Source organism: Hippopotamus amphibius, chromosome 9 (genome assembly GCF_030028045.1).
Source record: "Hippopotamus amphibius kiboko isolate mHipAmp2 chromosome 9, mHipAmp2.hap2, whole genome shotgun sequence".
Lineage (NCBI taxonomy): Eukaryota > Metazoa > Chordata > Mammalia > Artiodactyla > Hippopotamidae > Hippopotamus > Hippopotamus amphibius.
In genome coordinates, this window is record NC_080194.1 from 123,265,313 (window position 1) to 123,284,695 (window position 19,383).

The window sequence follows — 19,383 nt, forward strand, 5'->3', positions numbered from 1 at the left end:
AGGTGCAGTAGTTATTGCAGCTCCGGGCACATTCACCAAGCGCTGGGGGTACCCCAGTGGCAGGACTGCCTGCTGGACCAGGCCCAGTCCCCTTCTGTCCCCTTTGCTAATAAACGTGTGCATGTTCAAGCTGATGCCTTGCACCGTATATTGTGGCCGCACGTGGCTTCCTGGACACCCTCACAGTTGCCTGCATGCCATCTACCCTAAGTCCGTTCCTGAACTCCTAAATCATCATCCGCCCATACAGGTTTTGGTTGCAAACAACAGAACCCTCTCAGGTTAGTTCAATCAGAAAGGTAATTGAGAGGGACTTCCCTGGTGGTCCAGTGGTTAAGACTTCACACTCCCAATGCAGGGGGCCGAGGTTCAATCTCTGGTCGGGGAACTAGATCCTGCATGCCACAACTAAGAAGTCCGCATGCTGCAACTAAAGATCCCACAATGAAGATCCCACATGCCACAGATAAGACCTGGCGCAGCCAAATAAATAAATAAACATAAAAAAAAAAAGAGATAATTTATGAGAGGACATTAGTAGCACCAGGGTCCTTGGGGACTAGGAAGGTTGGAGTGGGGGTGCTGTGGAGGAAACGCCCCCAAACACCCCCAGAACTCATGCCGTGTCCCCACCACACAGATGCCAGACACTCCTGGTCTCACCATGGTCCCCCAAAGGCCGACCTGGGATGAGGATGAGGGTGCAGGTAGTTTATTTGGGAGGGGATACCAAGAAGCCCCAGTGAAGATCAGGGAAACTGAGGCAGGAGGGGTGGCATTCAATGAGTCAATGATGTTTGCCCAGATGAGGAGGTTACCCTTGTGGCAGCTGAGGCGCCGTCTGGCTGGGCCCCCTGAGAAGTCACGGGGACACACACCTCCGCATCATCCATGGAGGATGAGGACCGGGGGTGGCCACTTCTCTCCTGACTCCCCATGGTTGAAGGTTGTCCTGGGGGCACGGGGGCTCCAAGCTCCATAGGTGGCCTGCATGGAGGGGGCGGCATCAAGCGTGTCTGCCCCCACCACCACGTTGGGGTCCCAGAACCCAGTGGGGCCAACTCCGGCCACTCGGAACTGCTCGGGCAGATCTGCATTTTCACGAGATCCACAGGTGCTTTGAGCACAGAAGGTACAAGAAGCTCTGGTCGATTGAGAGCTGATCGCTGTGAAGAGGCAGGTGGAAGAGTCTTGGAAGGGGTGCCCTCCTTGCCCCTGCCAGCCCTGACAGACACACAGCCTGCAGGACACCACACTTGAGCTTCATGCCCCTCAGCAACCCTGCAAGGCTGGACCTTCTCTTCTCCCTCATCACAATGAGGAAACTGAGGCCCAGCGAGGTGACAGAACCATTCAAGTCACCCAGCTCACAAGGGCCTGCGTCCACCTCTTGCTGCATGGCCTGACTCGGAGGGGCCAGCAGCGGCCCGGTGGGTGGGGTCTCCCAGGTCTCCTGTGGGACTCATCGGCACTGAGATTTCCCCTCCCCCCGTCCACCCTCCCAAGCAGCCAAAACCTGAGGGTGCCCCACTCGCCTCCCCCAAAAGCCCTCTAAGTTGACCCCAAGCAGAGCACTCACTGCCCTGGTGTCCCACGTGTTACTGGAGCATGGTGATTTAATGCCTATTAAGTGCTTGGCCCCAGACAGGCCACCCTGTGACACTGCCCTGCAGGCCTGCCTGGCAGGGTTGTCACTTCCCCTCTTGCAGCAGCAGGCAGAGTGGCCTCTGGTGGCCCAGTGCCCACATGACAAACTCGTCCATAGAAACACCTTCAGGCCCACTCGGGCACACGTCACCCATAGGGTCCTGTTCAGGTCCACCTACCCAGAGGCTCAAGAGGACCCCATCCAGAGGCCACAGCATGCCCCTCCCTCCAGCCTGGCTCACCCCCACACCTTTGTCTCCCCTCAGGCTGCTTTGGATGACCCCTGGTTGTTGGGTCAGCATGGTGTGGGCTCTGGCTGCAGCCATCCCAAAGGGCCCAGCTTCTACTGGGACATCAGTGAGCACACCACCTGGATCCTGGAAAGGCCACCCTTTCCCACCTCCTCCTGCTGCCCGGTCTACAGGGTGCCCCTGCAGTCTGGCCAAAGGCAGGGCTGGGCACTAATCAGTGATGAGTCCTGTGCTGCAGATGGTGGGCTGGGCACCGCCATACTGAAACACACTGGCAGGGCAGCCAGCTCCGGGTACACCTCCCCTCCACCTTTGTTGAACTGTTATTTTGTTATTTTGTTTTCATGCTTGGCATTTAAAGACTTTGGTTGTAAGTAGCAGAATGCCCTAGAACCAGCATGAGTGAAGGAGAGTTGCTTTAGAAGGATAAAGGGCAGCCCGCCCAAGGCAAGGATGGCTGGAATGAGGAGATGTGACGCCACAGGACACGCTTTCTCAGCCAGGAAAATTGCAGGATTTCGGGCCAGCTGAGAGTCTGTGCCTGTGGCTGCCCCCTGCCTGGGCCCCAAGCGGTCCTCTCGCCCTCCCCCAGGGTAAAAATCCCAGGGAAGGATTCTGATTGACTGGTCTGGGGTCATATGTCGCCTCTTGACCAATCACTGTGACCTGGGGGACATGGTGGGATGATGGCCCCTGTTTGGGTCATTTGCCCAATCCTGGGAGTAGGGACAGGGCTGGCACCAGCAAAAGGTGGGGTTGACTCAGCTGTGACCCTGAGAAGGATGGTTGTGGGAAGGGCAAGTAGATGACACTTGCCCAGGGGCCATTTCTGCAGTGTGACTCCAGGGTGAGACTGAGGGCATGTGGGCCCAGGAGGGGTCATGCCTCAGTTTCTCATTCTGAGACAGAGGCTGGGTTGGGGTGAACCCCTGGAAAGGGGTTCTCTTCCTGCTCCCCTCAGGTTTGTCCATTATCCAACCAGTTCCAGATCCTCCCACCATAAGCCAGTTTCTCAGTGGGAATTTGCTTGCTGGTCCGTGTGCCCAGGCGTCCTCCAGCCCTCCTGCCTCACCTGAACTGCAACAGGCAGATATCCAGCTACCCTGGTGAGCAGGGCCTCCCACCTTCCAGTGAACTCCCCTCTCAAAGTCTGGCCCATGTCCCCAGAGATGGCTGTGTGTTTCCAGGGTCCCTGGTCAGTCTCGCTCCCTCCCACCTCTCCAGCTGCCCCAATTCTGCACCAAGGGGAACAGTGCCCACCTGGCTCCACTCCTGCCAAGCCCTCTAATGGCAGCTGAATCTGGGGTAACGAAAGATCAGGAGCCTTGGGGAGGGTGCTTCTTTTATTCTTGTAGCACTTCTACAGCATTTACATCAGCCAGGCACTCATCCAAGCTCTGCGTGGGCTCACCCAGTTAATCTTCACAACCACCTGGGAAGGTGGGTTTTACAGAAGAGGAAACTCTCCCAAAGTCTCAGGGCTGGAGGGAGGGCATTCCACAAGCAGACTCCGGAGACCTCGAGCGTGGGCTTGAGCCTGGTCCTAGAGCGTGGACAGCAGGGTCTGGCCTGAGGCTGCCCTCCCTTACTTTGCATGGAAGGGCCAGGGCGGGGGCTGGTTCGCCTCTAGGTCCCGTTGTACGTATCTTTCGCCCTGACCCCCGCATGATGCCCTGCTGGCCCCTTTCACTCACTCCTGAATACTCAGTGCCCACTCTGTGCTGGGCACTGTTCAGGCCACGGGGGACTGGTATGAACTGAATGTCTGTGTCCTCTCCAAAATTTATATGTTGAAGACGTAACCCCCAAAGTGACTCTTTGTGGGCGTAATTAAGGTTAAATGAAGTCACAAGTGTGGGCTCTGATCCGACAGGATTAATGTCCTTCTAAAAAGAATCAGCATCACCCCCCACCCCTCATGCCCAGCAGACACAAAGAGGAGGCCGTGTGATCACACAGTGAGGTGCCAGCCACCTACAAGCCAAGAGAAGAGGCCTCAGAGGGAAACCCATCTTGCCAGTTCCTCATTCTTGGACGTCCAGCCTCCAGAACGGAGAGAAGTAAGCTGTGTTTAAGTCCCGCAGTCTGTGGTGCTCTGCTCTGGCAGCCTGAGCTGAGACAGGAACAGAGGCCCAGACGCTGCCTCATGGAGGGGAGACAAACAGGTACAAATCAAACCTCCTGCATCACACATCAACTCCCACTGTGACATGGCCGAGGAGGACGTGTGCTGGGCAGGAAGACCCCCCCCGGAGAAGGAACCAAGTGGAGGGTCATTGGATGAAGTGGTGGGAGGAGGTTCCAGAGCCTTCCGGGAGGTGGACACAGTCCAGGTCCAGCCCGCTGCTGAGCCCTGTCCCCAGCATCTCCCAGCCTCACCTGAGACAGGCAGCTTTGCTGTCTTGGCTGCCCCAAACTGAAGAGAAGACTGATTTCCAAGGTCAAGTCTGCTCCTGCCTCTGGTTAAACGAGGAGAACTGGCGGCTTTGAACAAGAAATTCATAAGACATTCATCCCCCCCTGCCCCCCCCCCAAAAAAAACTGTGCAGAGCTGGGGCTGGGAGGGGTTATGCAAGGCCTGGAGCCTGGGCCCTGTGTGGGGCCGTCCTGGCCAGGATTCCTAGACAGAACAATGCCGCTCAGAAGCCCCAGCGACTGAGTACTGCAAGGAGCCGAGAGCCAGATCGGGTTCAGAGGTGAGCTGCCAAGGATCCTCATAGCTTCCTGGCCTGACCACAGCAACCCAGCCCCATTCCCCCCGGACCCACCCCGCCCTTGCCTGGCTGGGCACAGGCTCCCGCCCCCAGTTCTGTGCACCTTGGCCCAAGCCAGACTTCCTTTGAGAAACCCAGGTGTCCCGTTCCTGCCACCTCAAAAGCACTGTTCAAAGCATCTTTGTTCAAGGCTGGAATGATGAAGCCGCAGCCCCGCCCTGACCTCCTTAATTACCTCTTGGCCAGGCCCCCCACCCCCTTCTGGCTCTTTAAGCCCCCAGGTCCTCCCCCAGCCCAGTTAGCAGAGAGGACACCAACTGCAAGGGTGAGAACAGAGGCCAGGGGCTGCGGGAGGGGGTGGGGGGGGGCAGGGGCAGCTGTCAGGCAATGGAAATACACGATGGGGAGAGGCTGGCTCCAGGGCTTGTGTGGAGACCTAAGGTGCCCAAATCTCACAGCGGCTGGGGGCAGGGGTGGTCTCCGGGCCCAGGCATGTGGCATAGAGCCTGGGCCACAGGGCCAGGTCTTGGACAAACCAGGGTCTAAAGGAAGACAAAAGGGCCTTGGGGGTAGTGGGGAAGGGGTAGACCCTCCTCTTCTCTCTCTGTAGGCTCCAACCAGAGGGCCAGCCCCGGGCAGTACCACCCTTACCTGGCCCAGCCCTCAAGACAGAATGATGGGGGCTTCCTGCCTCCAGGTCCTGCTCCTACTGCTGCTGGGTGAGTCGGGGGCAGGAGCTAGGGGTGCTGACCACAGGAACTTTGGCTCCCATCTGTCCCATCTTTCCTGGTTCCCCTGGAGCACTCTAAGGCATCCTACTCTTGGCTCCAAGTTCTCTCTGTCACGGACCTTGGGCTCTCCAGATCTGGATGTGCTCACCTGTGTAATGGGTGTAAGTCCCCACTTCACAGTGCTCTGGGTACGGTTTAATCCAGAAGCCGATTGCACAAAAGCCTGGCATCAGGTCAGTGAGACATATATATGTTCCACCCTCCTTCCTAATCTCTGACCTCCCTCCCCCTCATCCCGTTATCTGACACCAAATCCATAATCCTGTCCCTTCCCTTCTTCCTCCTCCAGGAGCTGCTGGGACATCGAAGTCTGAAGGTGAGGAAGCCTCAGAGTCCCCTGGTGCCAAACCCATCCCCAAGCTTAGCTCTGTGTCTCCCTGTCCACACCTGCCTCCCAGGCGCCCACGCCTCTGCCCACCCTCTCATCCCCCTTGTCCTCTCACAGCCTGCGGGCAGCCTCACGTGTCAAGTCGCATCGTGGGGGGCCGGGACGCCCGGGACGGAGAGTGGCCATGGCAGGCGAGCATCCAGCACCGCGGGACACACGTGTGTGGGGGCTCGCTCATCGCCCCACAGTGGGTGCTGACAGCGGCGCACTGCTTCCCGAGGTTAGCTGCACGGGCTCGGACCAGGGGCATCCGCTACTCTGAGGCCTCAACGTAGAGTTTCGCGGGGACGGGGCATGTGGAGCAAGACCCAGGGAAGGGGGGCGCCACTTGGCGGAGGCATGGTCCCCAGGTGCTGAGTGAGAGGGTGGCGGGGAAGGGGACCTACTGCGGGTAGAGGAGGAGCTGCTTTTTTTTTTTTTTTTTTTTTTTTGTAACTTTTGATTTTTTTACTTTTTACAATAAACTGCATATATTTAGAGTGTACAATTTGGTATCCCAATCTCCCAATTCATTCCCCCCCCAACCCTCCCCGCTTTCCCCACTTGGTGTCCGTATGTTTGTTCTCTACATCTGTGTCTCTATTTCTGCCTTGCAAACCGGTTGATTTGTACCATTTTTCTGTAGTCCACATATATGTGTTAATATACAATATTTGTTTTTCTCTTTCTGACTCACTTCACTCTGTATGACAGTCTCTAGGTCCATCCATGTCTCTAAAAATATCCCGGTTTCATTGCTTTTTACAGCTGGGTAATATTCCATTTTATGTATGTATCACATCTTCTTTATCCATTCATCTGTTGATGGGCATTTAGTTTGCTTCCATGTCCTGGCTATTGTAAATAGTGCTGCAATGAACATTGGAGTGCATGTGTCTTTTTGACTTATGGTGTTTTCTGGGTATATGCCCAGGAGTGGGATTGCTGGGTCGTATGGTAGTTCTATTTTTAGTTTTGCAAGGAACCTCCATACTGTTTTCCATAATGGCTGTATCAATTTACATTCCCACCAGCAATGTAAGAGCGTTTCTTTTTTGAGGAGGAGCTGCTTTAACTAGACTCGCCCCTGTCGTGCAGGAGGGCGCTGCTGTCCGAATACCGCGTGCGTCTCGGGGCACTGCACCTGGGTCCCGCCTCACCCCGCGCTCTTTTGGCGCCTGTGCGGAGGGTGCTGCTGCCTCCAGACTTTTCAGAGGACGGGGCCCGCGGAGACCTGGCGCTGCTACAGCTGCGCTGCCCAGTGCCCTTGAGTGTCCGAGTCCAGCCCGTCTGCCTGCCCGAGCCCGGGGCTCGCCCGCCACCTGGCACACCGTGCTGGGTCACTGGCTGGGGCAGCCTCCACCCAGGAGGTGAGGCAGAGGACGGGGCACCGGGGGCATTGGGTGAGGCACAGGTGATCTCTCTCCTCCTCTCTCTGACCAGGAATCCCAGCTCACCCCTCACCCACCCTCCAATCCAGACCCAGCATGACCTCCAGGGACCCAAATATCCTCCCAGTTTTTCCACCTCACCATCTCCCAGCTCTTAGAATTCCCCCTTCTTCTCCAGTGCCGCTCCCAGAGTGGCGACCTCTGCAGGGAGTAAGGGTGCCACTGCTGGATGCTCGCACCTGTGACCACCTCTACCACGTGGGCACCAATGTGCCCCGTGCGGAGCACATAGTGCTGCCAGGGAACTTGTGTGCCGGCTACGTCGAGGGCCAGAAGGATGCCTGCCAGGTGCGAGAAGCTGCCTGAAATCTCTGAAGTCCATGGTCCTATGGCCAGCACCCTACCTCCTTAGAACCCAGGACCCAGGAGGACCCACCTCCAGGCTCAGTCTCCTGGACCCCGACCCAGAGACACCACCTGGGGACTGCAGCCCTGGGGCCCAAAGTCCCTGGAGTGCTGGGACCTAAGCCCTCCTTTCTCCTGCAGGGTGACTCTGGAGGACCCTTGACCTGCATGAAGTCTGGGCGCTGGGTCCTGGTGGGTGTGGTGAGCTGGGGCAAGGGCTGTGCCCTGCCCAATCGTCCAGGGGTCTATACCAATGTGGCCACTTACATCCCCTGGATTCAGTCTCGCCTCAGCCTCTGATGCAGTGGCACTGACCTGAAGCCAGACTCGGGTCCCTCAGCTGCCTGGTCTGTCTGGGGATTTACACGTCCTCCCTGCATGCCCGCCCCCCCCGCCCCCCCGCCACCCCCTCTGACTTAAGGCTCAGAGGTCTGATAAAGCTCAGGGACCATCCAGCCATCCATTCATCTGTCTCTCCCCTGCCTCCTCCTTTGGGCTCACCAAACCCGAGCTACCAACCCTCCTCCAGGAGCCTCCCGTGTGTCCGGGGGTCTCACACTCCCTCCCTTCCCTTTGGGCTCATATTTCCGCCCCCTCAGCTCCAGCCAGAGCACCCAAAGTGAGTCGGTGCTAGGTCTGGCCTGTGTGCCCCTCTTTTATGGACGAAACCAGAGAGACTGAAGTGTGAGAGGGATTCAACACCAAGGAGATGATTGTCCATTGCCAGCTTTGAAGATGGAGGGGCCACGTGGCAAGGAGCTGAAGGAAGCCCCTGGCTAACAGCCAGCAGGGGAAGGGACACCTCAGCACTCCGGCTGCAAGAACCAATTCGGCCAATAATCTGAACAAGCTTGGAAACCAACTCTTGCCCCAGCCTCCAGATGAGAGCCCTGACAGCCCGAGCCCTCGATTTCAGCCTGGTGAAACCTAAGCAAAGAAGCCAGATGAGCCCACCCACAGAGCTGCGATTTAATAAATTAGTGTTTAAGTTGCTATGTCTGTAGTCATCTGCTACACAGCGATAGAAAACTCATGTAGATTTTGCCCCACTGTTGTGAAAGTGCCCCAGGAGGCAGCTGGCTGGCCACCAGGCCTGGCCTTCCCATGCATTGTAAGAGTCTTAGGAGTCTGGGGCACCTGGCATCATGCCCTCTGCCAAGAGGAGCCAGGAGCCCCCAGGTAGGCCTGGCCATAGCTTCTGCTCTCCTTGTTTTTTCTGCCACTACCCGCATCCATGCCCTGGGTGAGTCTGGGGTGGTGTCCTAGCCTCGGCCAGGCCCCCAGGTCCAGGACCCCCTTCCTTCCCCCGGCTGCATCTGGAGACCAGCCTAGGCCCTTTCAGCTCCCTGACCACCCTCATGTGCTGGGACCTGGTGTCCTATCCCCTCTCTGCCATCCCCTCATCCCCAGGCCAAGGATCATCCATCCCCATAGACAGCTCAGTTTCTAGAACAGCACAAGGTACAAGAACCTGAACAAAACCTGGAAACTCCAAGCCCAACTTTGGAACTGACGGGGCAGTGGGGAAAGGCGGGACAGGGAGGCTCTCACTGAAGGGGCAGCCTGGCTGGGCAGGCTGCCACCACACAGGCCTGAGCCTCGTCTCCCTCCCTTTTTTCTCCCAGGGGGAAACATGGCCGCACCAGGTGGTCGCTGCTGGGCCAGGCCAGGCTGGGAGGGTGGGTCTGTGGACCGAGGCAGCCGGGGAGCTCCAGGCTGCTGTCTCCCCTAGGCTGAGGGCTGTCCATCTGGGGCAGAGCTTGGCTGCCCCCCATGGGGCATCGGGGACCGGAACAGGGTGTGGCTGTCGGTGCCCAGGCAAAAGGCTGTGGGCACATCTGCAGTGGGGCCCTGGCCATCCTCCCATCCCGCCCTCAGCCTGGGGCAGCCAAGAGAACTTCCTCAAGATGCCTCCCAAGGCACTGAGACCAGAACAAGCAAGGGACTGAGAACCAGGATGCCTCAGTCTTGGACCTGGCATGATTAGAGTAATGAGTCCCCATTCAGAGCCCAGTATTTCATTTTGTTTCGTTTCTTTCTCTCTTTCTTTCCTTCTTTCTTTTCTTTTTCTTTCTTTCCTTTCCTTCTTTCTTTCTCTGTGCTGGGTCTTAGTTGTGGCATGTGGGATCTAGTTCCCTGACCAGGGATCGAACCTGAGGCCCCCTGCATTGGGAACACGGAGTCTTAACTACTGGACCACCAGGGAAATTCCTGATCCCAGTGTTTTTGAAGCATAACCTGGAAGCTAAGCAGGGGCATCCTGGAAGTGGAGGGAAGGGAGTGAGCAGAAATCAGCTTCTCCTCATCAAATCCTCACCAGCACCTTGCAGAGGTGCTGCACCATCTCATGGGATTCTCACCTGACACTCTGTGAGGTGGGTTTTCCCCCATTTGTCAGAGGAGAAAACAGGCCCAAAGGCACACAGCTTGTAGATGGTAGACTGTGATTTGAATGCAGGTGGTCTGATTCCGCAGGCAGCTGGGGATGGTAAAGAGGGAATTACTGCCTTGGTTCTCTCCACTTCCTCGCACTCCAGCAGTGCAGCCTCCAGGCCCGCCTCGTCTCTGTTCGCTCCTCGTGGGGCAGCCTTATGGAACTGGACAAACTGCAGCTCTTCTCTGCACAGCAGGCTAGGGACACAGTATCTGTGCTGCTGCATCCTGCCTATCAGCAAGGTCAGTGGGCCCAGAGGCAGGGGGGTGGGGTAGGGACCTGACCCTGCGTCAGTAGCATTCTGCCCCTGGCCTTAGGACGGCTGTCTGACGTGCCCGGAGGGAGCCCTTGGGGCACAAGGGCAGTCCTGAGAACCCACCGGGGACAGGACACTGGGCTCCTGTCCGAGTGGGCATTTTCTAGCTGCTTACCTGCTCCAGTTGGTAGCACTGCCACCAGATGGCCCAGCCTCTCCCAGGAGTACTGACACAACCTCAGTTTCCCCATATGTAATCTGAACTGGTAACGCCTACCCTATCATGGCTGTTGAGAGAATCAAAATGACTCAGTGCTGCCCAGTGAGCATGCAGGCTGTGCCAGGCACCAGTGGGCTTTCAGCGGATCTCTGAACACCCGTGAGGTGTTCTCATTTCATGAATGGGGAAACAGGCTCAGAGAGGCCAGGTAATATGCCTAATACCCACAGCAGGCAAAAGGTGAAACCAGATTTGAATCTGGGAGACCGACTCAAATTCGACACAGAGTTATGTCACTTCCCTTATAGGAATGGAAACAGTTGTATGGCACAACTAGAGGCACACTAGTAACTAGTGGTGATTGACAACTACTGTTTATTAACCAATGCTTTAAAAAGTTTAAGTCGACCAAAGGAGAAGGCCCACCAGGCCAAGACCATACAGGCTTAGTTTGGAGGCCAGGAATGGTCTCTATCATGAGCGCTGGGTGGTTGAGGCAACAGGGCAGAAAGGGCCCAGGAGGACTTCCTGTGCAGAGAAGCATGAGCAGCTGCCCAGGACGTCCCTGGTGGTGCAGTGGTTAATGCAGGGGACACGGGTTGGAGCCCTAGGCCAGGAAGATCCCACATGCCATGGAGCAACTAAGCCCGTGCACCACAATACTGCACTCTAGAGCCCATGAGCCACAACTACTGAGGCTGCATGCTGCAACTACTGAAGCCTGTGCTCCTAGAGCCCGTGCTCCACAACAAGAGAAGCCACTGCAATGAGAAATCTTTGCACTGCAACGAAGAGTAGCCCCTGCTCCCTGCAGCTAGAGAAAGCCCCTGTGCAGCAACGAAGACCCAACACAGCCAACAGATAGATAGATGATTGATAGATAGATAGATAGATAATAGATAGATAAATAGATAGATAGATGATAGATAAATAGAGCAGCTGGCCAGTTGGCTCACCCACCATCTTGAGACTCCCATTTTATCTGCCATGGCCCTCAGGAAGGAGGGCCTGCACCCAAATAGACCACAGAACTAGGGGCTGGGGGCTCAGCCCCTGCTCCGTCATCAAACCTCTCCTGACCGCATTCCCACTGCAGGAGGTGTCATTGTACTCATTGACACAAGGACTCCAGTTAATTTCTGCAACTGACCCACCCACCACAGCACCATGGGGTGCACAGAGATCCCCTCTGAGAGGAAGGGCTGCCTTGAGGCACAGGGAGGAAGGAGTCTCAGGAAGGAAAGGGACTTTGGAGGCCAAAAGTCAAAAATAGTAACTATAGCTATAGTTTAGGAAACATCTATTGAGTGCTAACTCTTGGTGATGTTACCCCAAAACTGGGTTTGCCTCTTGGTGGGTGTCAAGCAAAAAGACACAACCAAGCAAAGATCAGGAGAAGGAAGGATTTATTATTATTTGCAGCAAGTGAGGAGAACACCAGGGATCTTTCCCAAAGCAGGGTTTCACTGAACAGCAAAACTGGGGGAGCTTTAAGCTAAGGGTACACACATTCACGAAGGGGCTTGCAATGAGGCTAGGCTTAGATCATAAAATGGCTTAGGCCAAAAATGGCTTCTCTCTTTGTCAAAAGAGAACCCATGCCAGGTTCTCTTTCTCCAGGGACTCTCTACCCTATTGGCTTACAGTAAGCCTCCACAAACTTTACAAGCAGTTATTCTCCCATCTCAGAGAGGGGGAAACTGGGCCTTGGTGAGGCTAACTGCCCAAGGCTGCACACGCAGTGCCAGACCAAGGATTTGAGTCCCAGTGTGGTGGGAACTCTGGGAGCTTTAGGACCCAGAGGCCATGGCTCGGCTGGAGAGAAATGTAGCTGGGCTCAGTTGTTATCTATATGTGCCTGCTTACTCCCCAACTCTTCTCTGCATGCTTCCTGCATATCTCTGTTACTACGCAGCCCTTTAACTCTAAAGCGGCCCAGATGCCATGAAAAGAAGAGTACCCAATCAAATTGCACTCTTCCTTGTTACCTTATTTGGGGGACAAAGAAAGCCTAATGTATAGAAAGTTAACAAAAAATATAAAAGAAATTGCCCCGCTTTATTCAGGGCTCAGCCTTTGGATACTAATCCACTGAGCCAGTGCTGGCATAAATAAATGCTGCTTCCTGCAAATGGCCTCGGTGTCTTGCTTCACTCTGTAAAACCCGCAACACCAGCAGGTGTGAGCCCCAAGCCTGCATAGCTTGATTTAGGGCCAACGCAGCAGCATCTTCAGATTCCGCCCACTCTAAAGTATCCTCAAATCGCAGCCCCAACAACTGCTGAGCTGTTCAGTGTCCAGGATCACCACTGGCTCATTTCTTTCTTTTTTTTTTTAATAATTTTATTTATTGGCTGCATTGGGTCTTCATTGCTGCATGCAGGCTTTCTCTAGTTGTGGTGAGCAAAGGCTACTCTTCATTGAGGTGCATGGACTTCTCATTGCAGTGGCTTCTCTTGTTGAAGAGCATGGGCTCTAGGCACATGAGCTTCAGTAGCTGTGACTCATGGGCTCTAGAGCACAGGCTCAGTAGTTATGGCGCGAGGGCTTAGTTGCTCTGCAGCATGTGGGATCTTCCCAGACCAGGGATGGAACCTGTTTCCCCTGCATTAGCAGGCAGATTCTTAACCACTGCGCAACCTGGGAAGTCCCACCACTGGCTCATTTCTCATCAGCTGCCACAGCATACCTTCTCTGGCAGCACACCAGCAAAGATCCAGCTGAGGTTCTACCTCTCCCTGGGAGAGGGTGAGAGAAGAGTCTCCTTTTCTTGCTCTAGTGTAACTGCAATTTGGGGCAACATAGGAGAGTGTCTAACTACTGAGGAGGGACGCCTAGGCTGTCAGCAGGGATGAAGGGCAGCCAGAGAGGGAAAACAAGTCCACAGGCCCTTCCAGAGCCTGAGTGAACCTGGGCAGGAAAGTAGGCGGGTGCCCAGAGTACCCTCCTCCCAGGAAGTGTGAATACCAACTTTGGCCCTGTGTGCTGCTTCTTCCAAGGATGTTCACCAGGCCCATTTGTTATCGAATCGCAGTCCCACTCACAAAATCAATTACATACTCACAAATGTTGGTGGCAAAGGAAAAGTGCTTTCAATCAGAATCCCAGCAATGTGGAGAGATGGTGGACTCAGTGCCCCCCAAAACCACCTCCGCAGAGTCTGCTAGGCCATGAAACTTTTAAAAGGAAGAAGGGACATAATCTGTTAATTGTTGAGCTAGGGGGTCAGAGCTGTTGTCATCCCCCCACTGCTTGCAGGCTCATCAACTTCTTCTGATCTTCCTCTAGATGTAATCTTGTCACGCAGTTTGATCACAGTTTATTCAGGTTACTGAAAGGAAAACTAGGGAAGAGATCGGGTCATCTGTTAATTACTCTTCATTTCTCATTCTTTGATTTACAAAAAGAACTGACTACTTTGGCAAGGTATAGTGTGATTGAAAGATTTGAAAGGTGTGCTTGGGCCACAGACTGGGGGGGGGAGGGGTTGCCTGGTTTAAAAGTTAGTTACAACTGGGACTTCCCTGGTGGTCCAGTTGTTAGAACTCCTCCTTTCCACCGCAGGGGGCTTGGGTTCCATCCCTGCTCGGGGAAATAAGTTTCCAGGTGCCACCTGTGTAGCCAAAAAAAAAAAGTTACAACTTTACTAAAGTGACAAGAAAAGGGGTTCCTGCTGAGGGCAATTTCCTGCAAATATCTGCTTACACACTCGCTAACCCCAGCAGCAGCTTCCAAGCGTCCTTACAAGCCCTAAAACCTGGCTGAGCTGGTTTCAATAATCTTCACAACCAAGGCTAGGGTGGGGAATTGGGGCTGCTTTCTGATACGGCGGCCGAAAGATCCAGAATTTAACACCTCAAAACGGCCACCAGGAAGCCCCATAATCATGAGCCAGACTCCCAAACACGGCAGTCCAGGATTCACTGAGATGTGAATGTCTTGCTGCCCCGATGACCAAGACACTTCATTCATTCACTCTCATTGGGATTTGAGGCACCCTATGCTTGCGAAGTTAGTCCCTGATATTCCCCACAAGAAGGACGGGCGTCCCCTTGACTCCATCAACATGGGGATCTCGCTTTTTCCACACCCAAGATGGCGCCATCGGTCCCTGCGGGACGCCCACCACCTCCACCACTCTGCCAACCGGCCCCGCCCCGCGCCACGGCGCCGAGATGGCGGCTGGACGTTCGGCCGGAGTGCCCCCTCTCCGGATTACTTAAAATGGCGGCCACGGGGCGGGGTCGCGGGGCGGGGCCACGGGGCGCGAGGCACGCTGGGGCCGGCGCGCGGGTTGCCGGGAACGGGGCGGAGCGCGGCCGCGCCGGCGCGTCGAGGGGGAGAGGCAGCCGCCGCGATGGTGAGCGGGCGCGGGGGGAGGGGCGCTGGGCCGGGGCCGGGGCCGGGGGCGGCGGGGGTGGTGGGCCGCGCGGGGGGGCCCAGGCTCCTCGCTCACGCCGGCCTGCCGCCCCCAGGACGTGTTCCTCATGATCCGGCGCCACAAGACTACCATCTTCACGGACGCCAAGGAGTCGAGCACAGTGTTCGAGCTGAAGCGCATCGTCGAGGGCATCCTCAAGCGGCCGCCGGACGAGCAGCGGCTGTACAAGGTGCGGTCCCGTCGATTCCTGGGGGCTGGGGGCACGTGCTGCTCGGAACCGCCACCCGAGCCTGGCCGTGGGCGCACGGCGGCCACGTCGTTGATGTAAACATCGGCGACCGGCCGCCGCGGGCCGAAACTCCCCCGCGTGGGGGCCGTTGCTCGAACTCGGGGAGATGAAGCCCCGATAGCGCTCGCTACACCGGGGGTCTCGACTAGGATGGCCTGTAAGTCGCGCGCTAGGTCCTATGTTGAGCGCCGAGGGCCAGCGTCGCATCTTATCCCTACAGCGGTCCCACCCGCGACGTGCTGGGCCCTTCACTTCTCTGCTCTGCGGTTAGGGAAACTGAGGCTCGCAAGTAGCCACTTAACGAGGCCAACGTTGTTGGCAGAGTCAGGATTTGAACCCGGATGCCTATCACACGCCCCCCGCCCCAGACACTCCTTAATACAGAGAAATGGAGGGTGTTGAGATGAGTCAGGTCTCACGAGTTCTTCACCCAACAACTGTTTATTATTCCCCAACTTACTGCTGTTTTAAAAGCCCCCTCCCCTTTCCCCCTTACAAACCAATTGCAATTATTTAGCAAGGATGGCTTGGGGTTTGGGGTTTTGGTTGGGGAATCCGGTGTGTCAGTCCCTCATTCAATTCTCTAGCAGCATAAGGTCCCTCACCTAAGTGATTCTGGTTGGAAACTGAGCCTTCACTCCCTTTGTCTCTAAAGGCCTTTTCTTGTTGTTGCCTACTGGGGCTTCTGTGATAAGGACCCTTCCTGCTGCCTGAGCTCGTTCCACATGCTGTGCTCTGTGCTTTCTGTGTGTCCTTTGCTCATTGAAGCCGCTGGTAGGCCTATGAGTTGGGAATTCCAGTAACTCCCATTTTACAGATAAGGAAACTTCACATCAAAAAGAGAAACCACTTTGTCCAAGTGGTAGAGCTGGGATTCAGCCAGGTTTGCCTGTGGCCAGATTGGGTCACTGACACTTGAAATTAGATTCACCTGGAGTTGGGGTGGAGGGCTGGGGTTAGATTCCAGAGCCCTACCCTGGGAGGTTATGATTTGGAAAGTCTTGGGTGTAGCCCTGCAAACTGTTTGATGTACTCTGCGGTGCTTCTGGGCCCTACTTGGGGCTGTTTCTCTTTCCTCTTCCGACTTTTAGTTTAGTTGCTGAACAGAGAAGTTTTTGGGACTCACCCCTCCTGGGGCGTCTCCTGAGACTCTGCCTGCCTCTCTCCCCAGGACGACCAGCTTCTGGACGACACCAAGACATTGGGCGAGTGTGGCTTCACCAGCCAGACAGCACGGCCTCAGGCCCCAGCCACTGTGGGGCTAGCCTTCAGGGCAGGTGAGAGGGGCAGTGACAGGGTGGAAATGGCCAAAGAAAGAGGTGCTCAGGGAGCCTGCAGCCTGGACCACCATTTGGTGTCTCCCAGTCCACCAAATGCAGGCAGTATCCTGTAATAGTGTTTGCTTCTCCATTAAAAACAATGAGAAGCACATGAGATGCCTGTAAAAATTGAAGCCAATTTCATGGAGGATTCAAAGATCCTTAGTCATGGTATCAGCTTACATTTACAGAGGACTTACTGAGTGTCTGGCCCTGCACTCTGCATTTGATGTCCATTGTCCTATCTAATCCTCTTGATAGCCCTGAGGGGTAAGCACTGCCATCCCCATTTGGGAGACCTGGACGTGAAGGCTTGCTGGCAGTCATGTGGGGGCCACGGTTCAGATGCAGGCTGCCGGGACCTTGTCTGGGCTGGACACCATTGCCAGCCGCTGTCTCTGTGGTGCATCGCTCACTCCCCCACCATCTCTGTACAGGCCAGACTTGTATTATGATCATTTTAAGGATGAGTAAACTGAGCCTGGGGGGTTAGATCAGGTTCAGTCCTTTCTTCCCCAGAGCCCGTACTCTCCTCAACTGCATGCTGCCTTGACCAAAGTTTAGAAACCTGAGGGGAAGGGGTAGTTTGTGTTGCCCCAGTGTACCTCCTTTTCCCAAGAAAGAGAGAGATTTAAATTTTATCCTTTGTCTCTGGAAATTTAAACAAGGGTTATAGATCTTTTCACAGTTGCAGACAGACCCAGGGGCTGTGTGAATGGCTGGGTAAGTTTGGATGAAGTTACAGGAAGTTGTTTTTCTAGCTTCTTGTAAGAAAACATAGCGATGGCTCAGGAGGGAGCATATAGCCTTAGGTACACTTCTCAGTTTCATAAAGTGTGTGAGGCCTCAGCAGCTGTCCCCTCCGGCATCTACTTCATGCCCTGCCCCTTCCAGACTGGCGTTCCATCTCCATAAAGGAGTGTGACACTGGGACCAGCCTCACCGCGAGGGTGGCAGTGTGAGCCCCTGTGCACCCCAGGCCCTACAAGTGCTTGGGAAAAGGCAATCTTAGGGGCCTTTATGTGGGTTCCCTCAACTGTTGCAGTGACCGTGAGGCAGGTGCAGGGCTGGTGCAGACTTCGTACAGGGTGTTGTCTGAGGCAGGTAGGGGAGGGCTAAAAGCACATCTCCTTTCTAAGCCAAGGCCAGGCAGCATTCTTCCAGAGAAAGCATCTCTTCCTCTAATTTGAACAAAGGCACCCTAGACACTTGCAGCTACTCAAATCATCTTGCAGGTGAAAAAAAAATCACAGTCGAGTAAGGTGATTTATTTTTCCCCATGACCCCCAGTTACAGCATAGTTCGTGGTGGTGACTCTGGACCCTGGGTGGCATCACCTCAGTTGTCATTGCTCTTTTGATAGGGGCTGTGGTTTGGACTGTAGATGGGCTGCTTGCACTTGCATAAACGCACTTCTGGGTTGGTAGTTGTTTCCTTGTCAAAGATGGGTCTCTCTCCCCACCCCACAAAGGGGCTGCTTAAAGAGATATGATGATAAATAGCATCTTCCAGACTTTATTTCCAGAGAATAGGGAGAGGTGATGAAGGGATTTGTGGCTTGGAAGATGAATCTGTTATTAAGCTGGGCCAGGTGTTTTCATTTCAGCACTGCTGACATTGGGGCTGGATGAGTCTGGATGAGGTTGTCTTGTGCATTGCAGGATGTTTAGCATCTTTGGCTCCTAGGAATGGAGCCATCTCCCCACTAGAGGCCACTTGCAGCCCCTCAGCCCCCAAAGTTTAAACTTGTCAGACATGACTGACTTTCCCTGGGGAGCCTAATCGCTTGAGATCCCTGAGGCAGGTGGAGAGAAGTTTCCCAGAAGAAAAAGCTGTGGAGTTCATTTGCTCTGTGCTGAGGTGACAGAACACAGCCGTTGTAGGAGGAAAGCAGATGATCAGGAGAAACAGGGCATTCCCAGTTGGCGGTTAAGTGTCCCCGGGGCAATGCACTAGACATTAGGAATGCAGAGTGATTGTATCTATCAGGTGGTGAGGAATGCTTCTCTGAAGAGGTGATATTTGGGTGTCCTTAGATGCCTAGAAGCAGCCAGCCATTCTGAGTGTCAAGCTGGGGAGGGGCGCATGCAGAGGCCCAGAGGCAAGAACAAGCTTGATGTTGGAACATGGGGAGCACAAGGAGACATTATGGAGAGACATAATGGCATGATGAGATTTTATTAAAAGCATGACAGAGAAGAGGTGTGAAGGGAACAAGATGGGGGAGATGAGAGGTGGATGCAGGTCAGCCCAGAGGGTCACTGAGGGATGCAGAGGGTGATGAAGGTGCCCCAGCGTAGCCAGGTGGGGGGAGGGGATCAGGGTCAGATTGGTCCTGTAAGGGTGGGAGACTCTGCAGTGGCCACCCCACTCCAGCTCTCCCCACTCCCCTCTCCATCAGATGAAGCATTTGAAGCCCTGCGCATCGAACCCTTCTCCAGCCCACCTGAGCTGCCGGATGTGATGAAGCCGCAGGACTCAGGAAGCAGTGCCAATGAACAAGCTGTGCAGTGAGAGGCCTCTCCCCCAACTGCCCCACCCCCCCAATAAAAGAGATTTGGGTAATAAAAGAGATGTGTGTCCACCTGGTTGCTGCCTCTTTCTGCCCACCCTCTCCTGACTCAGTCATCACCTCACTGGTGTGCCCCACCCCACCCTCAGCCTCTTCCAGGCCAGCCTGCTGCACCCCAAGCTCAGTGAGTCCAGCTACCCACCCCCAGCCCAGCCTACCCCTCAAAGGCCTTAATGGGTAGAGGGGAACCCAGAGCCCCCAGGCCAGCCTTCTGCTCAGCCTGGGGACAAAGGGTTTGAAGCTCTGTTTCTTCAGAGTGGCCAGTTCCCTCCTAGCACGAGCATGCTGCCGGCCGGAACCAGTGTGTTGGTTTGAGAGCAGGTTCTGTGGGAGATCCACAGCCTAG

General features: G+C 55.2%; 2 protein-coding genes across 2 annotated transcripts; both read left to right on the forward strand.

The window, feature by feature from the left end:
* The first annotated feature begins 5,285 nt into the window (after positions 1–5,285).
* On the forward strand, positions 5,286–7,866 carry PRSS33 (serine protease 33). The gene is made up of 6 exons (XM_057749539.1): positions 5,286–5,331; positions 5,693–5,719; positions 5,849–6,011; positions 6,869–7,140; positions 7,340–7,509; positions 7,708–7,866. The coding sequence occupies exons 1-6, from the start codon at positions 5,286–5,288 to the stop codon at positions 7,864–7,866; spliced, it is 837 nt and encodes a 278-aa protein (XP_057605522.1).
* A 6,866-nt stretch (positions 7,867–14,732) lies between these two features.
* Positions 14,733–19,028, forward strand: ELOB (elongin B). The gene is made up of 4 exons (XM_057747428.1): positions 14,733–14,836; positions 14,952–15,086; positions 16,318–16,423; positions 18,867–19,028. Exons 1-4 carry the CDS (start codon positions 14,834–14,836, stop codon positions 18,977–18,979), a joined length of 357 nt encoding a protein of 118 aa, XP_057603411.1. The 5' UTR covers positions 14,733–14,833; the 3' UTR covers positions 18,980–19,028.
* Positions 19,029–19,383: the final 355 nt, after the last annotated feature.